The sequence below is a fragment of the Fulvia fulva genome, chromosome 13 (assembly GCF_020509005.1).
Source record: "Fulvia fulva chromosome 13, complete sequence".
NCBI lineage: Eukaryota > Fungi > Ascomycota > Dothideomycetes > Mycosphaerellales > Mycosphaerellaceae > Fulvia > Fulvia fulva.
In genome coordinates, this window is record NC_063024.1 from 1,721,682 (window position 1) to 1,747,749 (window position 26,068).

The 26,068-nt window shown below is 53.9% G+C and overlaps 9 protein-coding genes across 9 annotated transcripts; 3 read left to right on the forward strand and 6 right to left on the reverse strand.

Annotated features, from left to right (window-relative positions):
* Positions 1–98: 98 nt before the first annotated feature.
* CLAFUR5_14558 (60S ribosomal protein L37) lies at positions 99–493 on the reverse strand (the record flags this gene model as incomplete). Its single annotated transcript, XM_047913706.1, has 3 exons — positions 99–241; positions 301–435; positions 490–493. The coding sequence occupies 3 exons, from the start codon at positions 491–493 to the stop codon at positions 99–101; spliced, it is 282 nt and encodes a 93-aa protein (XP_047769648.1).
* Positions 494–747: 254 nt separating this feature from the next.
* On the forward strand, positions 748–1,758 carry CLAFUR5_14559 (Esterase inpF; the record flags this gene model as incomplete). Its single annotated transcript, XM_047913707.1, has 1 exon — positions 748–1,758. The coding sequence occupies one exon, from the start codon at positions 748–750 to the stop codon at positions 1,756–1,758; it is 1,011 nt and encodes a 336-aa protein (XP_047769647.1).
* A 472-nt stretch (positions 1,759–2,230) lies between these two features.
* Positions 2,231–3,172, reverse strand: CLAFUR5_14560 (uncharacterized protein; the record flags this gene model as incomplete). The annotated part of the gene is made up of 1 exon (XM_047913708.1): positions 2,231–3,172. One exon carries the CDS (start codon positions 3,170–3,172, stop codon positions 2,231–2,233), a length of 942 nt encoding a protein of 313 aa, XP_047769295.1.
* Positions 3,173–4,345: 1,173 nt separating this feature from the next.
* Positions 4,346–5,514, reverse strand: CLAFUR5_14561 (Vegetative incompatibility protein HET-E-1; the record flags this gene model as incomplete). The annotated part of the gene is made up of 2 exons (XM_047913709.1): positions 4,346–4,393; positions 4,426–5,514. 2 exons carry the CDS (start codon positions 5,512–5,514, stop codon positions 4,346–4,348), a joined length of 1,137 nt encoding a protein of 378 aa, XP_047769296.1.
* Positions 5,515–6,265: 751 nt separating this feature from the next.
* On the reverse strand, positions 6,266–9,469 carry CLAFUR5_14562 (Histone-lysine N-methyltransferase ASH1L; the record flags this gene model as incomplete). Its single annotated transcript, XM_047913710.1, has 1 exon — positions 6,266–9,469. One exon carries the CDS (start codon positions 9,467–9,469, stop codon positions 6,266–6,268), a length of 3,204 nt encoding a protein of 1,067 aa, XP_047769320.1.
* Positions 9,470–13,526: 4,057 nt separating this feature from the next.
* CLAFUR5_14563 (Vegetative incompatibility protein HET-E-1) lies at positions 13,527–14,822 on the reverse strand (the record flags this gene model as incomplete). Its single annotated transcript, XM_047913711.1, has 1 exon — positions 13,527–14,822. The coding sequence occupies one exon, from the start codon at positions 14,820–14,822 to the stop codon at positions 13,527–13,529; it is 1,296 nt and encodes a 431-aa protein (XP_047769297.1).
* Positions 14,823–16,087: 1,265 nt separating this feature from the next.
* Positions 16,088–16,658, reverse strand: CLAFUR5_14564 (uncharacterized protein; the record flags this gene model as incomplete). Its single annotated transcript, XM_047913712.1, has 5 exons — positions 16,088–16,174; positions 16,232–16,358; positions 16,412–16,460; positions 16,520–16,570; positions 16,622–16,658. 5 exons carry the CDS (start codon positions 16,656–16,658, stop codon positions 16,088–16,090), a joined length of 351 nt encoding a protein of 116 aa, XP_047769292.1.
* A 1,282-nt stretch (positions 16,659–17,940) lies between these two features.
* Positions 17,941–22,371, forward strand: CLAFUR5_14565 (Mediator of RNA polymerase II transcription subunit 12; the record flags this gene model as incomplete). The annotated part of the gene is made up of 1 exon (XM_047913713.1): positions 17,941–22,371. One exon carries the CDS (start codon positions 17,941–17,943, stop codon positions 22,369–22,371), a length of 4,431 nt encoding a protein of 1,476 aa, XP_047769618.1.
* A 964-nt stretch (positions 22,372–23,335) lies between these two features.
* On the forward strand, positions 23,336–24,637 carry CLAFUR5_14566 (uncharacterized protein; the record flags this gene model as incomplete). The annotated part of the gene is made up of 1 exon (XM_047913714.1): positions 23,336–24,637. One exon carries the CDS (start codon positions 23,336–23,338, stop codon positions 24,635–24,637), a length of 1,302 nt encoding a protein of 433 aa, XP_047769293.1.
* Positions 24,638–26,068: the final 1,431 nt, after the last annotated feature.

A 26,068-nucleotide genomic window follows, 5' to 3' on the forward strand; every position in this document is an offset into this window, starting at 1 on the left:
ATCAACAACAACCTGCCCGCCTCAACGCCTCTTCATGCTTTTTTGTTCATCGTTCGTCCCATGTTGGCTGGTCGTGAAGGATGTCGTTGTCGAGGCGCTTACTCGGCCTTGGCTGGACCGCGGGAGCCCTTTGGTGTGCCTTGCTGGAAGCCGTTCTTGAACTTGCGTGGTACGAGCTTGAGCGAGCGCATGCGGCCGGTACCGGTGGTCTTGCGGCGCTTGGCCTTCTCACCCCAGTTGTCTGTGGGTTGATCGTCAGTATGCGCATTCGTGGCAGCGCAGGATGATTCCTGATCTTACACTTTCTGATGCTGGCGCTTGGGTATCCGCAGTTGGAGCAGGTGTGCTTCTGAACGTGCATGGAGCGACGACCGCAACGTCTGCACAGGACGTGCGTCTTGTTGTGTCGCTTACCGAACGATGAGGTACCCTTCGCTGTAGCAAGTCGTTAGCAATGGCCTCAATGCCATAGTCCCATTGGATGCGTACTCATTTTGGCGGTGTTGGGTGCTGTGTTTGGTCGTGCCTTCCGACTTGGAGAACGAAGAAGTCGAGGAAGTCACGACGAACGACAATTCTGCCGCCAAGCTGTGGAGTGCCAAGATTGCCAGAGACCAGCCTACCACGGCTAAACACCGGCAAATGCGACTTTCCACTTTCGACCACCGACCACAACGACAAAGTCCTGGTCGAGAACAGAGCATACAGGACGTGAGGCATCTATATAGACGTTCCTGGAGTCCGTGGATGCTTTTCAAAACACGCAGATCGGTCCCACCATTCCGGACAGCCATACATACACCACAACGCCACACCACCTCCCGTTCCATCACCATGGCCTCCACAAACGGCAGGTCCACACCTGCAGAAGGCCGCAAACTCAAGATCCTCATGCTCCACGGCTACACCCAATCCGGTCGCCTGTTCGAGATCAAGACTAAAGCCCTGAAAAAGTCCCTTGAAAAGCACTTCCCTGCTGCCCCCAAGCCCGGCCACCTACAGCAGTACCCCGGCGGCATCGATTTGGTCTACCCCACAGCACCTATGAAGCTCGAATATAGCGACATCCCAGGCCACGATACAGATGGTCCCTCCGATAATTTGGAAGCGTGCGGCTGGTGGAAACGACGAGGCGACGATGAGCCGTATACTTACGAGGGGATGGAAGTAGGGCTGGAGGCGATTGCGAAAGTGCTAAAGGAAGGAGGTCCGTTCGACGGAGCGTTGGGATTCTCGCAAGGTGGTGCTGCAGCGGGGATGGTCGCCGCACTTCTGGAGGATGGGAGAAGGGAGGCCTTTGAGAAGCATCAAGCGAAAGGCGGAATGCAGTATCCAGATCCATTCACAAATGATAGCGGATACGTGGAAGATGCGATCCATCCTCCCCTGAAGTTTGCTGTGAGTTATTCTGGTTTTGGCGCGAGTACACATCCGCTGTATCATGGGTTTTATGAGCCGAAGATTCGGACGCCGATGCTGCATTTTATTGGGACGGTGGATACGGTCGTGTCGGAGGAGAGGAGTTTGAGGTTGGTGGAGGCTTGTGTGGATGGGAAGGGGAAGGAAGGTGGGGTGCCGAGGGTGGTGTATCATCCTGGTGGACACTTCTTGCCGAGTAGTGGGAAGCAGTATGTGGCGGCGCTGGTGGCGTTTATCAGGGAAGTGCTTGGAGAGCAGGCGGATGGGGGTATGCCTGGAAGTGGGATTGCGACGCCGAGAAAGGAAGAGAGGGTGGAGGACATGGAATTGCCGTTTTGAGAGGATGACGAAGGAACATGATGTGATGTGCTGATGATGCACATAGAGCCCAATATAACGCTAGATCAAGAACTGCATACCCAACTTTTTTCGAGCCAAGACCGAAGAAATCTCCTTGTCCCAGGACCGAATCTACCCAAGCGATATCGATGTCGGTTCTTTCTCCAAGCCACTCGGTGCAACCGATTGCCGAATCCTCGACCTCTGGTATAGCTCAAGCTCGTGCCTCAGCTGGTCCTCGGGCATGGCGTTGGGATGATCGACCTTGTTGCCCAGGATCAAGAAAGGTGTGTTGGCCAGGTCTTCCATCGGTCTTGCTCTCTGCGAAGCATTCGGGGTCTTGGGTATCTACCAAAAAGACACCACCCGAGACCTCGGGGACGTAGTCCTTCCACAGTCGTCGTGCTTTCCGATGTCCGCCAAGATCGAAAGTGGTGGACCGACAACTTCCGATGCTGAGCTCTTCTGAGCACTACACCATCCGCCCGTCCCGCTTCCATTCTATTTCCATCTTGGAGCCAGCTGCGACCTCGACCAACTCTCCCTCCTCTCCCTCCGCAACGATCCCGTTCGACCGCATCCCCAACTGCTTCTCCTTCCGGCACTCGAAGCATAGCCATCGCCTTCCTACCGGTAGCACACTCCGGAAGCCAACGCAAGGAGCGTGGAACTTCTTCTCGCATCCACCAGCGCACTCCAGCATCTCATCGTCCTCCGCTCTTTGACAGTCGGCGAGGCAAAGACTGATCTCATCAGCCGGATCTTCTTGATCAGGGTCTGGATCGGAGCTGCGCGAGCCGTATCGTGAACCGCGAGTGATCTTCCGTGTCATGGTCCTGGTGACGAAGCGGGCAGGCCCGTACTCCTCATCGTCGTCAGCTTTGGCTACTACGCGCGACCGGCGAGCTTTGGAGCGTGGTGTGGAGGGTGCGCGGTATTCGTCGTCGTCATCTTCGAAGTTGCGGGATTTGCGTTTGGCTGCTGAACGTGGTCGTGGTGAAGAAGTTGTGGTGGTTGACTTGCGTTTGGAGGCTTTGGATCTCTTGGGTGTTGAGGGTGTTGAGGGTGTGGAGGTTGTGATGCTGGTAGCTATGGAAGTGCCGGTGGTGGGATCTTGGTGCTGTGAAGTTGAGGTACTCGAGTTGGGTGTTGTGGCTGCATCTTCGAGTGGCTGCTCAGGAGCTTGGTCGGCATCGTGGTTGGCAGAAGGGGCGGAGGTGGTGGAGGTGACATAAGTTTCAGGGACACCTTCGCCGGTCTGCGAAGTGAACTCAGCTACGCCGAAAGCCAAAGGTGGTTGTTCTGGTGGTGTGATCAGCTGGTCACGCGGAGTGAGATCACCACCAAGCATACTCTGAAGCTCAGCAGCCTCCTCGACTGGCCCAATCAGATCTTCCTCAGTAAGGCGGGGCATGATGGTGGTGATGCTGATGCTGATGTCTCAAAGTGATGTATCAACTGGGGAGATTAAGAAAGATCGAGACAGATCTAGAAAAGAAAGTGAGGCAAATGCAAGCTGAGCCAGGACCCGCGGCTAGGTCTCATTCACTTGTGACGCCAAGTCGACAATCACGTGGGTATTGTCACTTGCTATTGTCATTGCACGTGCTTGCGCGTACTGATGCACCATCTCTGTAAAGACAACGGGATGATCCCGAGCTGCAGATTTCTGCATCTATTCAGGATTCAGCTTGCGAAGGCGGCTCACGGTGTTCAGCCTTCTCACTTAGCTCGGGTCGTGCCTTGGCGAGATTCAACGTCCTACATGAAGTGAAAGCACTCTCTCATCTCCCACTTCCTGCAACGACTCTCTAGTTGTGTTCACATCTAGCTCGCCAATCGCCTCTTCGGCTTTGCTGCATCAATAAAGAAACGACATCAGCATGACCGCAGTCGGTCTTGCGAAGGAATTGACTGCTGTGTATCAGGAGGCGAAAGTTGTGCTACTCCAGAGAGTGGAAAAGTATTTTCGGGCATAATTATGGACAACACATGGGAGTCATTCTGTAACAACCATTGCGAGTGTGGATCCGAGAAAAACAGGAAGACTGGTCGAGTTCCTGGTCAGGGGTGTGCCAGAGGGGTAATCTGGAGCGCGGAGCATGGAGGACTTTTGAGACATGCTTCTGCTGGTGTATAGAGCGCACCATACGATGCTCAGGAGTGCCTTGCGAGAAAACGGGCGATCAGGTAAGACGTTGGAGTATAGAGTGCGGCTCCTGGGACAGGAGGCGCCAGGAGGAGTTTCCGATGGTAAATGGGACGAGAATGATCCAAAAAAAAAGGTTCTGGACATGTTGATCATTGGGACTATGACTTGACATAACGGAGTCTCGTGATAGCGATACCTCTCCTGCTAGCCGCATCGTTGATGTGGTACTACATGCACCAAATATCTTGAACAGCATCATCACGAGGCCCATATTTGACGCAGTAAAGCCGGTCCATAGGGCACTTGGATCTTTCCAGCGTATCCTCCGAATCTGTCGGTACGCCAATAATGCAGCGCTTGTGGTACAGTCTCATGGAATCGTTCGACTGACCCGGGTCGGCCTCATTCAAGACTAAGTACATCTGGTAGGCCCGGTCAAGCGACAGTCGATCTCTTCTTCCAGTGTCGTAAAACTCCCAATCTCTATCCATCGGACGGTCTCTTCTTGTACTCACCCTGCCGTTGAGGTTCAACAGGCGCTGCGAATTCCGTTCATCAGGGGGCCTGCGCCACGACTCGAGCCCCACATCAAGGGGAATGTAATATAGGTCGTCTCGAAACTCAAGCCCAACGTTTGTTGTAGCATATGGAAGTATATGGCCAGCCTGCTTAATCGAAATGACGCACGCCTGTGATTCGAAATGCTGGCTCGACTCAGCCAGCAGTCTTGACCATGAAGTATGAAGGAGGATACTTCTATCCCCTGAACGTCCAATGATCTCCTTTTGCAGTCTGCCGAAAGCTCGGTGGCCTTCCCCGTAAAGGAGTGGCATATTGATACCGAAAATTCCTAGCAGACAGTAGGCTTGATCCTCGACTCTTGTGGTTTCCCGCTTGGCTGCCCAGCTCATCTTTTCTGCAAGGCAGACACCGCTCATATTCACTCCTAGAAGCCAATGTTGTGAGATACCGGTAATTTGCGACACATTCTGATAAAGGTTGACGGGAGCACGTCGTAAGCGTCCCAGGTAATCTTCCATCATCAAGCCGCCGAACCCAAATTTTCTGATGACACCAAATAGTTCCCACCAAACATCGTAGAAGCAGACATAGTGCGGTGCAAGAAGCTCTTGTAGTGTCCACCCACGGGAAAGCCACTCGCATCGACCAAGGCTCTCTACCATGTCTGCCTCGCCCATGTGGCTGTAATCAAACAAATGCACGAAGCAGATCGCAGCATTCCTATACCAGGCATACATTGAGTTGATGGCCTCAGACAGCTCCGCGCTGCTCTTCTTGCCAATACAGCATGTATCCACCCAGACCCATTCGATTAGCTTTAGGTTGTCATCAGGATTCAAAGGTCGCCAGAGGATGGTTGCCTCCCGAATCAATCTACAGAAGCCGATGATCTTGAGATACCCAGGCCCTCGACTGACGAAAGTATCCGAAGAGCTATCCCGAGAATGATAGCCGTTGTATTGCAGCCAGTCCTGATACGATATCTCGCGCTCACCCCATCGGTGGGAAAGTATAGCGTATCCTGGACGGGTTCTCCCGAAGAACTCTTTGAACTCCAGAGTATGGATGTTGATCAATCGCATGCTGAGCGACACAGGCCCCATCCTCAAGCATTAGGGAGTGCAAAGCTGAACCTCCGTGGTGAGAGATGCGGCTGAGGTCGAGCTATGGGTCAGCCGATGCACTCTCTCACACAAAAAAGATAAGCCCCAATCTCGTGCTACACTGCATGAGCATCAGCCACATCGCGGGACACCAAGGACCATACCGTACCGCCCCTTGGCTGGTCAGCAGGCTAATGTACGCACCGCCGCATGACAGATCAGCGAACCGCCATCTGTCTCCGCCAGTCTTGTCGACACCTGAGGCACGAAGGTTCCTCACCAGCTTCACTGCAAGGGGCGTCTGACTTAGGAGGTAGGGTCTGTCAAGAAGCGACAACAGCATCGAGTCGGGAATTCCCCGCGGGTTGCAGTACCCCAGGGCTGGCTTCTGTGTTAAGCACAGAAGAATGCTGAGGAAATCAGCACCGCGGATCCGGTTGCACGAAAGTCTGAAAAGCGTCTGGCGATCGTCTGTTGTAGGCGTCGTGTGGACACACCCGGGAATAGGGCCTGAAAGACAAAACATCTCACATCAATTACAGACCTGCCTGCATATCCGCCCACGAGCGAGCATACCCCATAAGCCGCTCTATCATAAACATGACCTAAACCGCTCCGCAAACCCACTCGTACGCATCTAAAAAGACAACGCTATGCTCCAAAGCACACCCCATCTTCCACACACCAAACACCCACACCCTCACCCACCATCAACGCACCACCCACTCCACTAAGCCTTCCTCCCAAAACTCAGCTTACTCTGCACCATCTTCGAGCCGCTCCCACCAAAACCCAGCGCCTTGCCACCACTCTTAACAGCAGAAGACACCGTGCTTCCCAGGAACGAGCTGCGCTTCGACTTAGTCTGAATAGTTTCAGTCTGAACCGTCTCTTCCTCTTCCTGCTCACTCTCGTCCACTTCCATCGCATCGCCATCCTCGACAGCGACGCTCGAGACCTTGCTCAGACTGCGGCCTTCAGAATGTGTCATTTCCCCAACAAGGATGGCAGACTCCGTCATGGTATCGTCTTCATTCATCTCCTCCTGACGTGGCATTTCGACACTGGACTTGACGGAGAAGGTGGTGCGCTTCATGATGCCGGACATACCGTTGGAGAGGGAGTTGCGAAGGCTGTGGCTTGAAGGTGGACGGGCTGAGCTCGGACGGGCGTCTTCTTGGTTCAGGTCTTCGGTGAAGCGAGAGCCAGTGGACGTACGACGGAGGTGGTTGGCACCCTGGCTTTGAGTTGGCGCTGCAGCTGGAGCTGGAGTCAGAGTTGGTGTTTGACCAGAAGCCTGGGCTTTAGCCCGGGCTTCGGCTTCAGCTTGCTGTTGAGCCTGCAGGGCAAGCTGCTTCGCGACCTGAACCGCAACACCTTGGTCGTCCATCTGCTTCGGGAAGTTGGATGGGACGTACTTCTTACGTCTGAAGGGGGATCTGGGTGCAACGGGCGCGGACAATGGTCTTGCAAGGTCGGGTCGGAAGAGTTGTGGTGGCATAACAGGTGCTGGTCTGGGCGCTTCCTGTCGGACGGGTTCTGGTCTGGCTGACACCGTAGCGCTAGTCTGCGGCCTTACAGTCTGGTGTTGCTCTTGCCTAACGGCCTCACGGTCCCTTACAAGACCTGGAAACATGGGTTTGGGTGGCTCACGGTCCTTTGTGAGGTTGGGAAAGGTGGGAAGATTCGGAAACGTCGGCATGGTGCGTCTACGCTTCGGGTCGGGCTTCTTGGTGGACGATGCTCGTCTCGGAGCCTCTGGCTTAGAGGTTTCCTTCTTTGATGTATCCTTCCTGGGAGCTTCTGGCTCAGGAGCCGATGCCTCTCTGGTGACCTGCTTCGATGTCTCGGCTTTGGCATTGTCCTTCTTCGGCGTATCCTTCTTGGGTGCGTCCTTCGTGGGTGCGTCCTTCTTGGGTGTATCCTTCTTGGGTGTATCCGTCTTGGGTGTATCCTTCTTGGGTGTATCCTTCTTGGGCGCGCTTTTCTTGGGTGTGGGTACTTTCGCCTCTTCCACAGGCTCAGCATTTGCACGCCTAGCAAGACGCTGAGCACGAGGATCAGTCCTCTCCTTCTCCTCCTGCTCCTGCTTCCGCCTCTGCATCTCAGCCTTGACTTCAGGATCATCCAGAGTCTTCCAGCCAATCCAGCCACTGGGTCTCTCAGCTTCAGCGCGATTCTTACGCAGCTGCTCGTCGGCCGCTTTCTGGGCGTCTATGGCAGCTTGACGCTGTCGTGCGAGGTCCTCCTTGGCCTGCTTCTTCATCTCCGCGGCGTTCAGCTTTGGCCCGAGGTATCCCCGGCAGTTCGGTGTACCACAATAGCAATTCTGTCGAGACTCGCCAAAGTTGTCGAAGTTGTAGTCATATGTCAATTCCTCGCCGGTCATGATGCCAGACTTACCGGCAAACACGCCCATACGTGGAATGCCGTTGACTCGAAACATCTTGACAGTGCAGTTCGGCTCGCATGCGTGGTTGATGAAACGTGCCATGCTGCCCTTCGTACCATCAATCACGAGTCCGCGTTCCAGCTCCATGAGGTAGTAGTTCGGCTTGTCCTTGTAGTCTTCACGCATGCGTCGTTGGCATTCGCCCTCTGAGATGATCTCCCCAGTATACTCCATGATGATCTGATCAGGCCGGAACGAACGAGTCGAACGAATGCCAAAACCACGCTTGTCGGTCTTGACGACTTCCACGCCGATGTCGAAAGATCCGCCCTTCTTGAGCCGACAATCGATTTCGGCAAAAGGTCGGTTGCTACAAGTAGCTGCATCCAGAGCGCAGTTGTCTTCGTTGCACTCGTATTGCATGACGCGGTTGAGGCAGGTCTCGTCGCAGCCAATGTCCTCTTCTTCTGTAGGTTCGGAGCACACACAGGCAGATGCCACCAGCTTCTCCGGCTTCTGCCATATCTCCTTCGCTTCGCCAACCAATCGATTGCGGTTCAGCTTGTACCAGTCCTTTGGTCGCTCGTCACCTTTGCGCAGAGACGGTGCGAAAACATCGTATGGTATGGTGAAGCTTCGCTCCTTGTCCAGATAGCTGAACATTGGCAATGGCATGAGTGGCTTCTTCTTGGCTGTGCTGCTGTCCTCCGACGTCGCTGTACCTGGTCGCTTCTTTTGCAGTTTCTTCGTTCCCTTGACGTGCACTGGGTCAGACCCCGGATCCTGCCCAACAAACAGACCTTCAGTCTGCCACTTCTTCACTCTCTTGCCATCTGATGTCTTCTGCAACGGCCCCGTGGGCGCCGCGGGTTGTGCAAGTTCCTGTAGTGCTGTTGCATTGGCAGCTGCAGTCTTCTGCTTCTTCGCCGGTCGCGCCACTGGACGGTCAAAGTCTTCAGGGTCGGCATTTGCCAGTGTTGTCCAGATACTGCCAGAGCCTCTGTCTAGCTCTTTCAGCAGTCTATTTCTCGGCGGGCTGTCCTCCTCTTCCGTGGTCATGCCCAGCGCTCTCTTGCCCTTCTCCACAACGTCGCGACTTCTCTTGCCCAGCACCGATCCTACGCTCTCTGCAGCACTCTTAGCATTGCTGAGCGCATTTCTGGCGCGATCTTTCACACTGGGTCTCCGCTGCACGCGAGCCGGAAGTTTCCCGTTCGGCGATCGACTGGCAGCAGCAGCGTCTTTCTGCAACCTCTTCTCATACTCCGCACCCATTGACATGTCCTCGTCCTCATCCTCATCCTCATCGTTGGCATTGTTGTTGACCAGTGTCCTGCCCGACAAGCCTGACGCGTTCCTTGAAGTGGAGCCAGTTGCTACATAGCCCCCAGCCATAGGCATTTGTCTGTCCAACAGTTCCACGACGTTGTATGAGACAGCTGCCCGCGCGCGTTTCGGTCTGCGCGGAGATGTCGTCTCTTCTGCCGGCTGAGCGACATCGTCCGCTGCCTTGGAGGAGTTGACGCTGTGGTTGTCGGACATGCTCGTGGGAGGCGTGGACGCTGCGGGTGCTCGACCTGGAGAGTCTGAGCCGCTGTCTTCGGCACCGGTTCCGACCTCGATGTTGGAGTCGGCAGAGGAGTCTGAAGGTGATGCACGCTTCGTGTTCGATTGCTGCACTGCAATCTCTCCCTCTGTCGTGTGTGAGGGGTGGGGGGTTGACGACGGTGGCCCCCAAGTAAGGAAGGACGCGTCTACGAGACGGACGCGAGGTGCGACCCGACAAGATCGCCGTCGATACCTCTAGCCGAAAGCGCCGAGATGCGAGCTGTGTGCGATGGAACACACAACGACAGCAACGTCAAGATCTTGGCGTCGGCGAGGCGTTGTCGAGGGTAGCTGGTGGTCGTGTCGTCGAGAAAGTGCAAGGGCAAGGTCGGAAGATGCCAAGCTTTGGCTCGTGGGCTGTTCTGTCAACAGGCTCTCACTCCCGACACCCAATCAAACTTTAGCTCCCCGACACTCTCTGACAGTGCACCAGTAGGTCAGCATTCACATGCGCCGCCAAGTGTATGTAAGTGATGTATAGTGTCGATGGCACTGATGGTATGTCAGTGAAGAGCTGGAGGTCATGCAATGCTTCGGCGTGTCAAGGCGGCGTGATCAACACATTCCCCTTGAAGCAAACAGTGCTTGCCAAGAAACAACGCAAGGAGGCGAGGCCACATCTATCCGGAAAGTCACGTTACTGGTTCAAGCGGCGACATTACCTAGAGATTGACTCGCGGACTGCGTCGCCTTCTTGTACATAATTCACTCGGTCCATGAACACTATCTGTGCACTTCACATGATGCTACCGGTACGAGCCGACATCCAGTTCATAGGGAACCACAGCAATATGAGAGCATCAAAAGTACATGTGTACCCACATGTACTTGCCATGTCTAGATCGATGCACCTGGTAGTAGAATCACCAATCAAATCGAAAGTCCAGGAGCAAAGGAGTCATGACCACAATTCCGCTCGAAGCATGCAAATCCAAAGCCAAGCAAGACCTACAGCCTTCACAAAATCTGCTCCACGATATACGAAGAAATCGGGATAGCCCAAACAATGCCATATCGAGGTCCGACCTCGCCTTGGGTTGCCGTGCTGGACCTGTCGACTCCCTGGACTTTGAGGTAGACGGTCTCAGATTACCACAGCTCCAAAATTACGATACCCGATGTACAGACCGCGGCCGTAATCGATGCAGTGGAAATCTATTGAGAGCGGTAATTTGTGAGTATCTACTAAGCTGCACGCAAAGGTGTAGCACGTCGACTTCCACCCTGAAGCTCCTCGGCGGCTCGATACACGCGCCAGTGGACATGTGAAACGGTCATCCGAGTAGTCGAGACTGCTCGATTTCCACAATCCGTCTGATCAGGCCCCGATTCCAATTGCATTGCAAGTTTACACTTCACGAGAGGGTCTCAAACCCGATCGGCGGGCTACTATGGCGCTGCAGGCCAGACACAGAGACACTGGTCAATTGGCTCACAAACACTGCAGTCTCGCTCGCTTGCTGTGTAAACGCAGTCCCCCACCACACAGCAGCGCAACCACTGCAAAGAAGCGAAAACAGCACGCGTCGGCTATTCACCTGTCCACCAGATCTCTGTTAAGATTATCCCATGACACCCCCGGAGGCACAAAGAAGCGCAGTGAGCCGATCCACAACCCCAACAACTTGCCACCCGCACCTCAAGACGTTATCATTCGAAGGAAATAGGGTGGTCCTTCCGCGACGCACGCCGAATTCGAATTGGCATCATGGTGCTACTTGGAACTGCCATGCCACGAGGCTCTATCTACGTACTGGCGGGATTCACCATGACGACAGCAAAGGAAGCCGGCAAGTGATCTCTCGATTCACCTTCATTGCGACCGTACTCATCCCGCACGTTGAACGACTCGACGCCGAATCCACGGGCTGACGTCCTCGCTCAGGCTTCTCTCGTGCCAGCTCAACCGCTGCATCAGTTGCTATATGCCCAGACTCGCATGGCCCGTCCGCCGTCGTCATCATCATAAGTATCGTTATCAGAAGCATTCACGATCTCGAGTGCATCACCGGAATATCCTAGCTTGATTTTCAAGGAGCAGGGAGGCCAGTCTTTGGTATGCTGCAGGCTTGGTTTAGCCACAAGAATGATTTCAGTGTCATCATTCGGACGCACCTTTCTGACGAGCGCCATGAAGCCCTCACGTAAAGCTAAGAGCTTCGAACAAATGCCGATCACGAATGGTATTAATTGGCCCGTGCTACGCAGTGTGTCAACCCCAGAGATGTTGCTAGCGATGATGCTTCTCTCGATGAATGTAGTCAGACAAGATGTCATGCCGAGTGTACAACTGTGACAAAGAAGACATAAGGCGGCGTCCACACCGCTGTAGTTTTGAAGTCAGCCATAGTCGTAGCTAGGTGTACAAAACTCTCACCACACCTTGGACGTAACAGCATCGTCGACATTCTCCAGCTCAACGCCACGACTCAGAAAGGACTTTATGGCCTGCAAGAGATGCCTCAAAGGTGGTAGATCGGCTGCTTTGATGTCCTAGAAAGCCTCTCGAGACTTACGACACATGGAAAACCCACTTTCGAGATCGATGTTGTATAGAAAGCGGTTGTCAACTGTTGTAGACGATGTGGCACTCTCTCAACTCGAGGTTCGAACGTTTTGGGACGCTGTGCCTTCGCGGGTCGGTTGGTTTGGTGCACGAAAGAACGCGTAATAGACCGCCAAAAGTAGACGGGTCCAATAAATGGCATGGATCCAAGAAAAAAAATGCTGGGCTTCGAACACTTCTCCCTGCCAGAGCTTTTCTGCCTGTGACAGTCGATCCCAACTCCCTGGCTCACGGGCCTCACAACCTCCAATTACAATTTCGCTCGCGACCCAAAGCCATACCAGATAGGCTAGGTATCAGTAAATGGCCAAGCATGTGAGCAATAACGAAACAGGGCCCACGGCGAGGAGGATCGAGCCGATTCTGAGGAATAGCAATGTGCCATTGTTGGTCTCGTGGACACCAAAGAGGAATATCATCCTGTCGCATGCGTTTGGATGCATCCCGTCTGGTCGAGTCGCAGAGGGCTTGAACCACGCGACAATGCCCTAGAGCAACAAGCAGCGCAGATAAAATGATATGTTGAAAGGCCTCCGTCCTTATTGAAATGAGCGAAGGGTAGCACCCGCAGCTCGAGGAAGCAGTTGTCCGCTGTCGTCGCGATGCCGCATGTCGTCGCAACGTGTATATGCATTGTTTCTCACGTGCTCGGAGGGTGATTCACCGCGCCGGGGCTAAGAAGCGAGCCAATCAAATAATTGTAAGTTCTTTTTTAGCCAATTAGACGATAGCTCGAATTTGTTAGCGATGGCCTTCATCCTAAGACCCACCCCTACTGAGCACGGACCTTCCCCTTCCCCTTCCCCTTCCCCTTCCCCTTCTATCCCTTTACCTTCCCGTTCGTAGCGCTTCGAAGGTGACAGAGTCTGATTGTTATTCTCGCTAGGACCCCAATCCAGGAAAGGGTTCCAAATCGCGGGAATCTGGAGTCTGAAGTCGAGAAAATACAACCCTGTGAACAATAAACCGCTCGACAGTAGCACCATAACGTATGCTTCGACAGGACGGAGTGCGTCTGTTGCCAGCGCGAGCGCGAGTGCGCTTAACACAGCCAGCAGAGCAACGGCATTTGCGTCATGATTTGCTGCTGCTGCATCAGGGTTAATAGTATTGCTTAGCCAGGCGGAGATCCATTGCAAGTATATGCCAATCCGGAGACCAAGACCGTAGAAGTCGGAGTTGCCTTCGAATCCAGGGCAGTTTGCCGTGTCTTCGAGCTTCAACACCAAGGAAACAGATCGTGGTTTCACTCGCGGAGTTGAGCAAGATAACGCAGAGCAGGACCCGGCGAAATAGACGCTGGTAAGAGCTCAGCTGAGTACTTATCAGGAGAGCGTAGAAACGTGGCTGCCAACTGAATGCATGTCGAATGACTGGAACATCCACTGGACGCCATCTATGCTGTGTAACCCCAAGGTGAACATCTCAAGGGCTATCAGTATGCACAGACTCTTTCACAGAACGATCCAATAGCTCAGTGATGCGGTCCTTTGAATCAAATGCCGTAGACTCGGTGACTTTAAGTCGACGCCAACAATCCCGCAAAATCGCAGCCGTCGTATGAACAAAAATCGTCTCATCTCCCAGTATGAGCTTCGCCGTCGACGCCGTCGCGTCAGAGATGAGTGGGCGCGGACTTGGTGCACATCCCAGTCGATCATAATGGCCACAGCTCCGTTGCTTTAACGTCAGATACCACAGCACAAGGCGACCCTCAGGCGTCTTCCCTTCGCAGCAATTGAGCACCACGACAAGAATCCGCTCATTCTGCGACCCAACATATTCAAATGCAGTCTTCGCCAGCAGACGAATTTCCAGCCCCAGGTTCGTCAGCGTATACGCCGGCCTCTGCAAAGCGTCACACTCTACGGTTGAGTCGCTGTGCTGGAAACATATCGGAGATCCAGCGAGCAGCGGGACAGAGCTACTCGATTCCACTGGAGACCTCCACGCGAAAACCGTCTCATCGCGAGTCTTCCTGATGATTTCTTGCAGAAGACGAGGCCAGGCTCTTGCACCTTCGCCATAGAGTAAGGGCATATTCACCTCGAAGATCCCGAGCATGCAATACGCTATGTCTTCCCTTCGCGTCGTAGTCCGTCTTGCGATCCAGCTCAACTTCTGCGCCGCGCTTTTGTTGGAGATATGGGCTTGCCCAAGAAGAATGTCGAGCGATATGCCTGTGATGGATGCGATCTGCGACGAAATTTCAACCGATAGCTCCTCGTGGTCGGCGAGAGCTTCGGAGTTTTTGATGGCAATCAGGCTCCAGGAGGCGTTGAAGAAGAGGACAGTGCGAGGTGCTATTAATTCTTGGAGAGTCCAGCCTCGCGTGAACCAGTCCGACCGCTCTAGCTGTGAGTCGAGGTCTTCAATTGGCGAGTCCGAACCATACAGAACGTCAAAGAGGTACACATAACACTCCGAAGCACATTCGTACCACTGGTACATAGAGTTGATAGCTTCCGAGAGTTCGGCGCTGCTTCTTTTGTCGATGCAGCATGTGTCAATCCATAGCCAGGACAGTCCCCGGTCACGAGCGACTTTGCAGCTGCTAATTACTTTCTGGTAGCCCATGGAATCCTTCCTTCGCCCCTTCATGAAGTCTTTGGAGCCGAGCTCATCGCTAGTCCACCGGTGGGAGAGAATGGCATACTTTGGCCGATTGACGTCGAAATTGAACTCGCAAAGCTCAACGGTGTCTGTGTCTATCAGCCACATGTTGGTTAGATCCTGCCGAAAATCCGATGCAGCGAGACGTGTGAGACAAGTCCGCTTGAATATATACAGGTGTTAAAAATGGACCAAATCTCGTCGAGCTGAAGAGCAAGCTTGGGGCTTAAGACGCGAGCACAGCTCCACCCACGAGAGAAGAGCTTGGCCCGCAGCGGTGGCGCTCAGCCCGGACTTCTGGGAACAGCTCATCTTGACGCCCATAGCGTCCTTGTGCTGCGGACTGTAGCGGCCTCTTCGGAACCGCTCCGAGATACAAAATTGGTCGATGCAGGTATCGCTCGGCATATCGATGTCGACAGTGGCGAGGTGAACACATGCTACAGAGGCACGTTGATACCATTTGAACATGGAAACGATACGATAGCCTCCGACAATTCGGCGCTGCTTCTTGCATCGATGCAGCAAGAATCCACCCATGCGTGGCGCAGTGTAGCGAAAGGATTCTCGTTACCTTGAGCTGTGGTCCGTTCTCCACGATACTGTTTGACAACCTTGCAGAACTTCTGCACTTTTCGATGACCCAGTGAGTCTCTATTTCGTCCCATTCGGAAAACCTTGAAATCGACCTCATTGCTAGACCAGCGGTGCGACAAGATAGCATAGGGTGGAATGGCACCGCCGGAGAACTTGATATCGATTAAACGCATTGTGCAAGCTGTAGTGGTCTGAACTTGGGTGCTTCTTCCGTTCGACTTTTATGACAGTCGTCCTCGAGCCTCACTGGGCTGGGGCGTGCTGCGGCGCAGCCTTGCAGTGGTGGGATACGTAGTACTCGCTGCCTTTCGCGAGCTGCTGCGGCAACAGTGGTGAACACGGAACGCGCATTCTTTCAGGCAAAGTAAAACAACGTGACCTGCAGAGTAATCTCGCATGTTCGTACCGCTTGACATACCACCAGGGTCGTGATAGGCTGAAGTGGCGACTTTTGGCATGAATGTTGCTCCTCCATTGATTTGATCGGTATGAGACGCTGCTTCGAAGCTTGATTTATCTTATTGCCGCTAGTATCCCTGCCAAGTGCATCAGCAGCTCCATCGACCATATTAGACACGACAACCCTGTTCGCGTCAGTACAATCTGTAGGTCAAGTGATAATGTGAGCACGAAAGTGAAGTGCGCCAGGCCATTCATTCAAGGCCATCCTCGTAGCATCTTGCCCAGCAACTCAGGCCATCCAATGCGAGGATGATGCGCGATCTGTGAAGACTTCTTGTGATGTCGCTGAAACATATGGATATCTGTACATAAGACTATGAACCTGCGGCCGCAGGTGCTCCAGTCCCCGTGGCAGCGACTCCAGCACCAGGAGCGGGCGGCAAAAACAGAGGCATATATCCCTGCCAGACATGTCAGTCAAAGTTTGCAATGCTAGTCTATCCGGGCGCTGAACCTACAACTCCCAACGACAGCGCAGCCATTCCGACAGAAAGATAAGCCGGTGATGAGGCCGCCGCCTTCTGTGCAGGCGATTCCGAAAGCCACTGCTGGATGGCGAATAGAACTGCCGTCCATCCAAGCATCCTGTCACCAGATCGTCAGTACAGGGGGATAGAGAGATGTCTTGGCGTATGTACTTGTTCCTGGTGAAGATTGCTGCCATTGGAAGTGTGCTAGTCATCGTGCCTGTGGGGAATTCCATCGTCAGCAAAGGAGTCGCATCGTTGATACGACGGGCGTCTGACTTTGGAAGTCTTGGTTATCCTTGGAGTCCTCAGGTGGCATGTAAGGCACGACTGCAGTGACATGTCAGCAGTGATCACCAATCTGTCATCTTGTGGCCGTACTGAGGTCGTCCCTGCGCATGTCTTTTTTGGTAGCCATGGTGGCACGAGATGGCGTCGATGCAGCTGGAGTGAGGTGTCGCGTGCCGGGTATCAGGAGATGGTGCTAGACGGGTGTGTGTTGAGTGCGCGCAGCAGCAGACGGTAGATCGGGTGTGGAGGGCAAGGTCGGTGATGGACGGGCTGTCGGGTAGTCTAGCCGAATGCGGCAGCATTTCGGCAATAAGGCACGACGACATCTGAAGGGGCGGCACCTAAGCTCCATCACCATACATGTGGGTCACAATGCTTCAGCTGTCACTGTACTTCATGCGTGATCGATAGTGAAGGTCACCTGCGGCATAGCACTATGTACTCACAGTCCAGATCAGACTGCTGCGGCGCCACCCGCGCGGCGACACACGTGCTGTAGACTGTAGTTCTAGGAGCGGTGGGTACCGCGGCTTATGCAGATGGAGGGATGCGAGCCGACCGGCGACGGAGATACATCAGCAAAGCGAATCTTATGCTTTTTGTGAACCGGACACCGAACGGCGAGATTAGCTGATGAATGATTCGATCGGGTGGTGAGATTACAGGAGCATCATGTAGGAGGTGCGGCAGACTGGCAGTGTGTTGCCGGGTACGCAGCCCATCACAGGACGATTCAATTTGATTGCGTGCAACCCGTGCTCTTCTTAGCCAGAGCCGTGTGTGTGTGTGTGTGCGTGTGCGTGTGCGTGTGCGTGCGTGTGTGTGTGTGTGTGTGTGTGGCAGCGGTGGTATCACGTATCTCATTCCACGCCCCCGCCGGATCTAGGCACAAAAGGCTAAAGTGTATCCTCTGCGCGGCATGCTGACTGCCAGCACTGCACAAGTACAGTACCTACCCAGCATCCATGGCCGAGGGAAACGCACGCCTCCGGTCATCTCGTAGCGGAGTACAGTATCCATAATCCAGCTTATCGAAAGGTCGCCTCCTTCGCCTTGGTAAGAGTCTAACTCTAGCGTCGCTTGTCTCGGCGGCCAGCGGACAGGGAAACACGGAAAGTGCCACAAGTGGTCAATTCGTGGGACGACGCGATCTACACCGTACACGGTACACGGTGCACGGGTGTCCGCCCGTGCGACTGGGATCAACCTCGACGCTCTTGCATGTCACCTACTGTATCCGTCCCTTTGTGTTCCTGTCCTCTGTATTGCACTGCACCTCTCCACCAACGCACTCCTACACACCATATTCTGGACTATCTTTCCGAAGACACGATGATCACGAGGACGAATGGTTAACCGGGCTATCTTCGCGTCCCAAGTATGCTCCGACAAGGCGCGAAGCACTGCCCATGGATTACCGACCTGGGTATGGCACACAGAGACCACTTCCACCCCAGCGTGCGGTGAGCGGCTCCTATGCCCTCCAGCAAGGCCTCAGGAAGCCGCCTCTGCCCTCACGACTGAACAATGTGCGATCAGTCTCACAGCCGATCAATGTGGTCGACCTTACCAGCGATGGGGCCAAAGTTGGCCCCAGAAACACCGCAGCCTTCCTCCACAACAACGCCAGCGTCTACTCCTCTCCGGATGTCATTGACGTTGACGATGTCGACAGTGAGCGACCGGCCAAGCGAGCAAAGATTGGGAGTGGTCATGCAGTCGGTACTGGAAAGCGTGCCGTTACCAATCCCGATGGTCAAGGTGCTGCGTATCGCGTAGTTCCTGGCTCCCCTCTACCACAACTCCGCAAGCCGAGTGCGAATGCAAACAGGAATATGCCCCAGAAGAGTCGGCAGACAGTCGTTGATCGCATGGCACGGAGAGCGCGGTACACAGAGAGGGTGGACGACAATGGAGGGAGGCCGCAGTACGCGCTGGAACCTCCTCTGATCGCGACACGGCAGCCTCAGCTAAAAGATAAGGAGGGAAATGTTGTCAAGGATAAGAAGGGCAAGGACGTGCCGCGGAAAGTGCTCGACTTCTCTCCGTGGCATGGCCAACATCCTGAAGACATCCTGAACGAGAACGTTGTGAAGACTGGGTACTACGACAAGGCGCCAGGCGTCAACTCTACAGAGTCAAACTCTGCGAAACCCATGATCTGGCCGAATCTGAGCCAGAAGAACAACATGGGACTGCAGACGCTGTCCTATCTGTTCAGCTCGGTGATGGAGAAACGACAACAGCAAGGCAAAGTCACGGCAGCCCCCTCCTTTCGGCCTCCTCCTCGCATCACGGTACCAGATACTAAGCGCGAGGCATGGCTGCGAGACTTGGCCAACAACGAAGTTCCTGTACGGAAGCAGAGTCGAGCAATACCACACGGCATCAAAGGCAAGGCACTTATGGAACAGTGTCTGGCCAAAAACGTGCCCATTCCTCGTGCGATCTGGCTTGCCAAGTGTGTCGGAGCGAACGAACTACGTCAATTTAGGCGCAAGGGTGTCAGCGGCACGGCGGCAGCGAGCAAAGAGAGTCAATGGATTCGTGAGTGGACTGTGAGCATCGAGCAGTTTCTCGAGAGTATCATATCTACATGCGGTCAGCCAGATTGGCAGTCGAAGATGGATTACGCCATGAAGATGGCCACGAGCTTCTACGCCGAACGCATCCTGGAGCGCGACCATTACTTGGACTGGATTGTGTCATCGTTCGCTCAAGCAAAGATGGAGAGGCTTCCTATTTGGATAATCCTTGTGCAATTATATTGGAAAGACATCACCACCTTTGGCAGAAGAGGGAGGCAACTCGCAAAAGGAATCTTGGAAAGACTGCATCAGATCACGATGGAGAACTCACGCTCCAACGACGCACTTCGAGATCGACTGAAGAGACTTGTCGTCGTCATGGCAGTCACCAATAGAGGCTGCTTGATCTTGCCCAAGACATGGGCGACTTACAGGTACCTCTTGACACCAAAGACTCTCCACGGACAAAACGCCAACCTCGATACACCAGCTCAGAACATCAGCAAGCGGAACAATAGACTTTTGCTCAGGACACCTCGAAATACATATTGCGCACTCCTCGGCCTATACGCAATCTTGGACACCGTAGGCTTTGACGTTGATGTCGAGAAGCTCACCGCGATTTGCACAATGACGATTCCGAACATCTACAAGTTGATACCCGCGCTGATGAGCTGGGCCGGAACAGCATATCGGACTGCAACACATCGAGTCTATCTTACTGCAAAGATCATCGCTCACCTGAACAATCAGGGACATGACACAGATGGTATCATCATGGACTTTTTGAAGTCAGCCAAGGCATCTTCTCTGTCTAAAGGAGATGTGCATGCGGTGATCACGGAGCTCGTGCGTACACATTGCTTCTCCACAGGTCGCTTCCTACAGTGGCTGATCACCAGTGGCTTACTTTTTGCAGGCACAGAGATGTCGTTGGCGACAGGACTACTCCCTGCGCTGCCAATCGATGCACTGCCGTCACACCTCCTGAACACTCGCCAGATGCTGATGAGGCGTCTGGGACAAGCAGTCGACGAGAGCACGACTATGAACTGGCTGCTCGCTCGTGTTGACCTTTCAACCGGGATTCTACACTCGCAGCCAGACGACTTCTTTGCTGGACTCGAAGCATTGAGCGGCTCCTCCAAACTCCAGTTCGCGCAGCTAGTGATGTCTCGAGCCAACATTCTAGCCAAAGAGGGCGCACTGAGTGTGCATTGCTTCTGCACACTGCGGGACATTCTCCGACGCTGCGGTGATCTCGTTGCTTTGAGCGATTTCACACAGGCCGCATTCAACACGAACGACACAGCACTGCTTGCCACGGTCGCAGATACTATCAACATGCATGCGATGACACTCGCGGCTCTCGGTCGTCTTCAACAGGTGCTGGAAGGTCTCGTAGAGCAGTACCGAAACCTGAGATCTCAGCAGCCGCTCGATCGGAGCTTCAACCTAGCACTGGTGTCTCTCACCCGTCGATTTCCCGAGAAGGCGTCGTTCGTCAGGCTGTTGGAAAACGACCTTACTATCTGCGATCAACGGATCTCCTTAGCAGTATGCTCGCCGGCGTCGGATAACCTGGTAAGCATGCAGGCCTCGAACCTCGACTCGGACAGCGACATTGATGCCGTCTTCGCGAGCGGCAACACCATGGACGAGCAGCTCATGCACCGAGTGTTCACACGAATTGCCAAATGTGCCGGTGCGCCAGCTTCATCGAATGTTCAAAGTCCCAGCAAAGTTTGCGCTTGGCTGAATCAATTGCGAGCGGTCGACATTGGCAATTTTGAGATACTGGCGAGGAACTACATTCGGGCATGCCTGAAGAACGCTGGAGACAATACCGGACCAATCAGTGTGCTATGTGCGCTTGTCGCAAGCGGGTGCACCCAGTTGGACACCATCGCTGACCTCGCCCTCGAAGCCAAGACATCGTCTGCTGCCTGCATCGCTACGCGCTTGATCGTTTCGAAGACCCTCACGAACGAGAATCTTCACGCAGCAGAACACTACCGGTTCCAGGTCCTGCAGGCACGATACGTTGCCGAGCGCGCGGACAAGGTAGTTCCGCTGGCTGCCGGTGCCACGGAAGATCCTAAGTGTCCTGTGGACGATCCTGGTTTGGTGAACTTGGTACTGGACTATGCGCTGAGCTGCTACGATCTTGCCGTGAGCACTTCCATCAAGGTGCCACTATCGCCTACCTATTTGTCGAACTGTGGCAGGATGACGCAGAACATCTTCGGCTTGACACATGCTGTGGGGGAACAGAACGCAAACATGGCTGCCAAGTCGATCATCGCTCTGGCCGATCCTTTGTCCATTGTTCAGTGCTCCGCTCTGTTGACATTCTACGCCAAGGTTGGGACGTTCAAGACCGAAGAAGGCAGTGCTGCACTGCAACAGGCTATCCTTCAGGCCATCAAGGATGGATGCGAGGTCTGGCCGCAGCTTCTCGAGAGCGCGGGACAAGAGACTATCAATGGCATCTACCAGTGGGCGAAGGAGCAAGTACTGAACAGCGCTCTGCGATTCGACGATTCAACATCAATGGACTACGACGAGCTACAGAAGATTCTCCAGATACTCAATGTCGCGCATAATGCTGCAAAGGACGAAAACAGCGGCTTGATTATCTCCGGTATTGCTGAGAAGCTCAAGAGCCTCGATGCTGAGCTCTCAGCGCAGGATGCTAACGCCGCCCACGATAGCAAGCAGCATCTGCAGTCTCTGGACATACTCCTGCACCTGGCAGTACTGTACTCGACGAGCGCGAATTCGTCCAACGATTCTCTGCAGCAGAATCGTTGTAACCTCCTCGCGTCGCTTTGCAGCCTCTTGGTCAACCCACAGCTTCAAAGCCACCAAGACAAGCTCGAGTACATCCACGACGTAGCCTCCACAATCGCGGATAACCTCCCAGAACAAGCCTTGGCAGGACTAGCAAAGAGCGCCACCACCGGCATCGCACGAGATGCCCGTCTCGCATCAATCCTCGGCGGTACACAGTCTCCCGATGCTTGGCTAGCGCTGGTCTCGTACCTTCAACCACAGCCGCAGATCTCACAGCAGCAGCGGGTGCTCATGAAGCAAGCACAAGTCCACGGACAATCTGGACGCGTGCCGCAACCGCCTGTCCAGCAGCAACACACGGGTTTATTGAAGATGCCGGTAAAAGTGGAAGATCGACCAACACGATCGGTCCCCTTCCCACTAAGAAGCTGGGAAATCATCCCGGATGCTGCGGTGTCGATGGGGGAGAATGACACGAGTTTGAGTTTGAGTTTGTTTGGGGCGAGGAAGTGTTGAGATAACACAACGACACGCTCTTCGCGAGGAGTTTAAGTTGCGCATATGGGGTTGATTATGTTCATTTGTGATTTGAAAGGCGCCCTGGAGAGATGGGGTATGGGTTATGAGCATATGGGCAGTCACGGGGCGTGGCAGATGGGTAACGAAAGGGGTGATACCTGGATTGCATTGTGTGCTGGATATTATGAGGTGTCGGTACTGGCGTTTTTGTGAAGGGTTTCGCTTCATGATGAGATGATGGTTGTGATTTGTTGTTAGGGGTGGTGGTGGTGTGGATAGACACCAGAGGTTGAGAGTGTTTAGGCTGGGGCTATATAGCTGTATTGAGAGGTTGTTACATGAGTTGGTCGTTCTATTCCATTGTGTCAGGTGTGTTGTGGATGGATAGATGACTGATTGGGTGGTAGTCGTATGGTTTCTTGGTGGAGTGTTGGTGTTGTCTCCATCGAATCGAATATGTAAAACTCATCCGCCTGCCTCTATGATGCAGAACTACATACCCAGTATTCTTGAAAACACACAAACTCATAGCAGTCCTAAAGAGAAGCGCTAAAACGCCTCGTCGCCCTCGATATCGCCGTCCCAGATGTTCTTCTCGCACACTACCTCAACCCTACATGACATAAGCAGCGCATGTGATACCGGAGGACGTGCCGAGATACCCGCCGCTGTTTCTGTTTTCGGACAGAGCTGCGGCACGAAGGATCACGTAGCAGCAATGCAGCATGCCACCAATACCGTGAGCACTGCCACCGGGTCAATCGTACGTTGAGCGCCTAGTAAGTGGTATTCCGTTGTCCAAAACTCCTTATACTTGACACGTTCCGAGTCTCGCTCAGCCGCCTTTGTGCATCAGTTGAGAGAGGTTTGTTGTTCAGCTCGCTTTCGCGTTACGAGGGTGTATCTTTCCATCTCGTTCTTCACGAAGTGTTGTATACTACCACAGCAGGGAGGAAGCAATATGGCATCGAATACGCTCGATCCCAAACGAGCGGCGGCAGCGTTACCAGTGTCGCCAGCTGTCAGCTATAGGGACGATCCGGACGCGCTTTCGATGCATACGACGAGAGGCGGTTACGAGTATGATGATGCTCCCGAGTTCGACGATGTACCACAGCTACCCTCCTACGACGAGAGCGTGACCGCCGAAGGGTCATCGGACGACCGAGCTGCACCCCAGCCCGTCGATGAGTACCAAATCATCACAGCACCAAAGACGAATCGAAATTGGGGCACCAAGCATACCCACTCCCCTCACAAAGCAGTAGGCTCAGAAACAAGCATCCGCATGGACGAACGTCTGCTGGAGTCAAAAGAGCTGTACGAGTACATCGAGAATTACCTCCGGATGATTCCACCTCGTCCAATGATCCGCATACAAGGCTGGCACTGGCAGAAGACGAAGAAGAGGGATAAGACCGAGACGGAGAGAATTTACGACTTCAACATCGTCCTCAATATGCAATCTCTCCTCCCATCGTCGCGCGATAAGGGCTGGGTCACGGCGCACACGGCAGATAACAGCGACAAGGTCTACCGTGGTAGTTTCCGCAAGACGCGAGCGCCGGGGTATAGACAGGACATCGAAGTTGGGGAAGAGGGTACGCCGGATCTGCGGGAGTGGTGTAAGCGCTTCGCGGAGTGTAAAGCCGCGCTGAAGATTTTCCGCGTCGAGCGTAGTGTTGTTGGCATGAATACGGATTTGATCAAAGAGGAACTCGAACCTCTCATCAGATCGACGCACTACCGCGGCCACATCGACATCACCTTCCCAACCGCTGACCAGAACGTCGATATATACACGCCCCACTGGCTGAATAGCGCCCGTCTCTCCTGGGTCCGGTGGATCTTTTACCTGACCTTCTTATGGATATTCACATGGCCTGTTCTGTTCTTCATGACGAAGCGGTGGGATGTTTATAACGTGCAATGGTCTTTTTCTAAGATCTTCACAATCGATGCGGAAGGGAGGCAAGAGAAGCGGTATGCGGTTATGAGTGAGAGGGCTTGGATCAATAGGCATGCGGATCTTGTAAGGAGCTTGGTGCTGGATAGGTTTCATGGGGATGGGACGGATATGCCGGTGAATGTTGATGTGGATGTTGAGGGGAGTGGGAGGGGGGCGAGGGGGCAGGTGCCGCGGACGGGGAATGGGAGCGTTGATGCTGCGGTGGGATTCATACAGGGTGGTGTTGGAGCGTGGAATGCGTTTAATGGGAGGGCGCAGAGGGAAGGGTGGGGAGCGGATGAGTCGGGGTGTTAGAGGAGAATTTGGCGTGGTGCATACGTGTACGGTAAGGGAGCATGGAAGGATGCCAGATTGTGGGATCTGGATGCAAGCCACTTGACGTGTGGTCACAGACCATGGAGCGGTATGCTTCGGCCACCAAACGAGCTTCTCCGCAGCAGCAAGCAGGAGGGCACATACCCGGCCCTGTCAACGCAAGATCATATACTGGAGTGGTGCTCAACATACGTACCGCAAGTCCCATGACCCAGAGTCGATCAACAAGCCATCCGAATCCATCGCAAGTGGTAACAGTCATCGTATACGACCGTATCGCGAGCTCAAACACTTCCACCTCCCCGCCTCGCTGTACCCACGCACCGCCACGAGTCCCCGGAGTCTAGCCAAAGACAGCATATTCAGGACGACCGGCACTCACGATGGCGACAACTGAAACCGAGGGAGAAACACCATCTGCGAACTCAATCTACGTCGCACGTGCTGTTTGCCGATCGGCGCCCAATCAAGAAGCCATGAGGAAAGCTTATTCGCCGCGCAGCTTCGTCGTGCGGCAAGACTTGCTCGGTCTAGAACAACCACAACCACGCGTTATCACGGCACACGTGCGAAATGGGGTAGTGCTTTGAGGGCGTGGTAGGTATCGCTGATGCATTGCTGTGAGGAAGCGGAAGGAGCCGCTTCTGCAGGGAGTTAGGATGGCGATCTGCCAATGATCGTGCAGGACGGTAGGTATCGAGCAGTATGTCGACCTTCTCTCTGTGCGAGCAACCAGGCTTTGGCTTTGACTCCATACGTCTCACGTTCCCGGCTACGGTGTTCTTCACGTTTGGAGGGTTCTGGATGACGTTCGGGGCTACATTGACGCCTTTCTTCAATGCTATCAATGCATACTCCGATCCGGCGGGGGTTTATCGCAGTTTCGCGATGTTCTTGATCTCTATGGCGGCGCTCTGTTTGCTGTACATGATCGCCGCGCTGAGGACAAATATTTGCCTGGTCGCTATCTTGTTCTGCTTTACGATGACCTTCCCCTGCCTTACTGCGAGTTACTTCTATGCGGCGAATGGACTTTTGACACTGAGCAGGACGACGAGGGTGGCAGGGGCGGCGTTTGCGTGTTATCTTTAGTTTAACTTGATTTTGGAGAGTGGATTTTCCGTTGACGTTGCTGGTGGGGGATCTTAGCGAGTATGTTAAGGGGAAGAGTGATATGGCGAAGAGGGAGAGGGATTTGGTATGGATGGTGGGGCGATGTATATTACTAGCATGACTTGGGCATAACGACAGCATTGTATGGATGTACATGAGAGATAACTTACATGTAGTATGAACGACCATGTTGCGCCAAGTCTTTCGTCGGCGATATGCTTCACTAAATCCGACCCTTATCCGCGCCCTCGGCACAGCTTCCAGCACCCATCACTAAACATCACGGCGGTCAGCGTT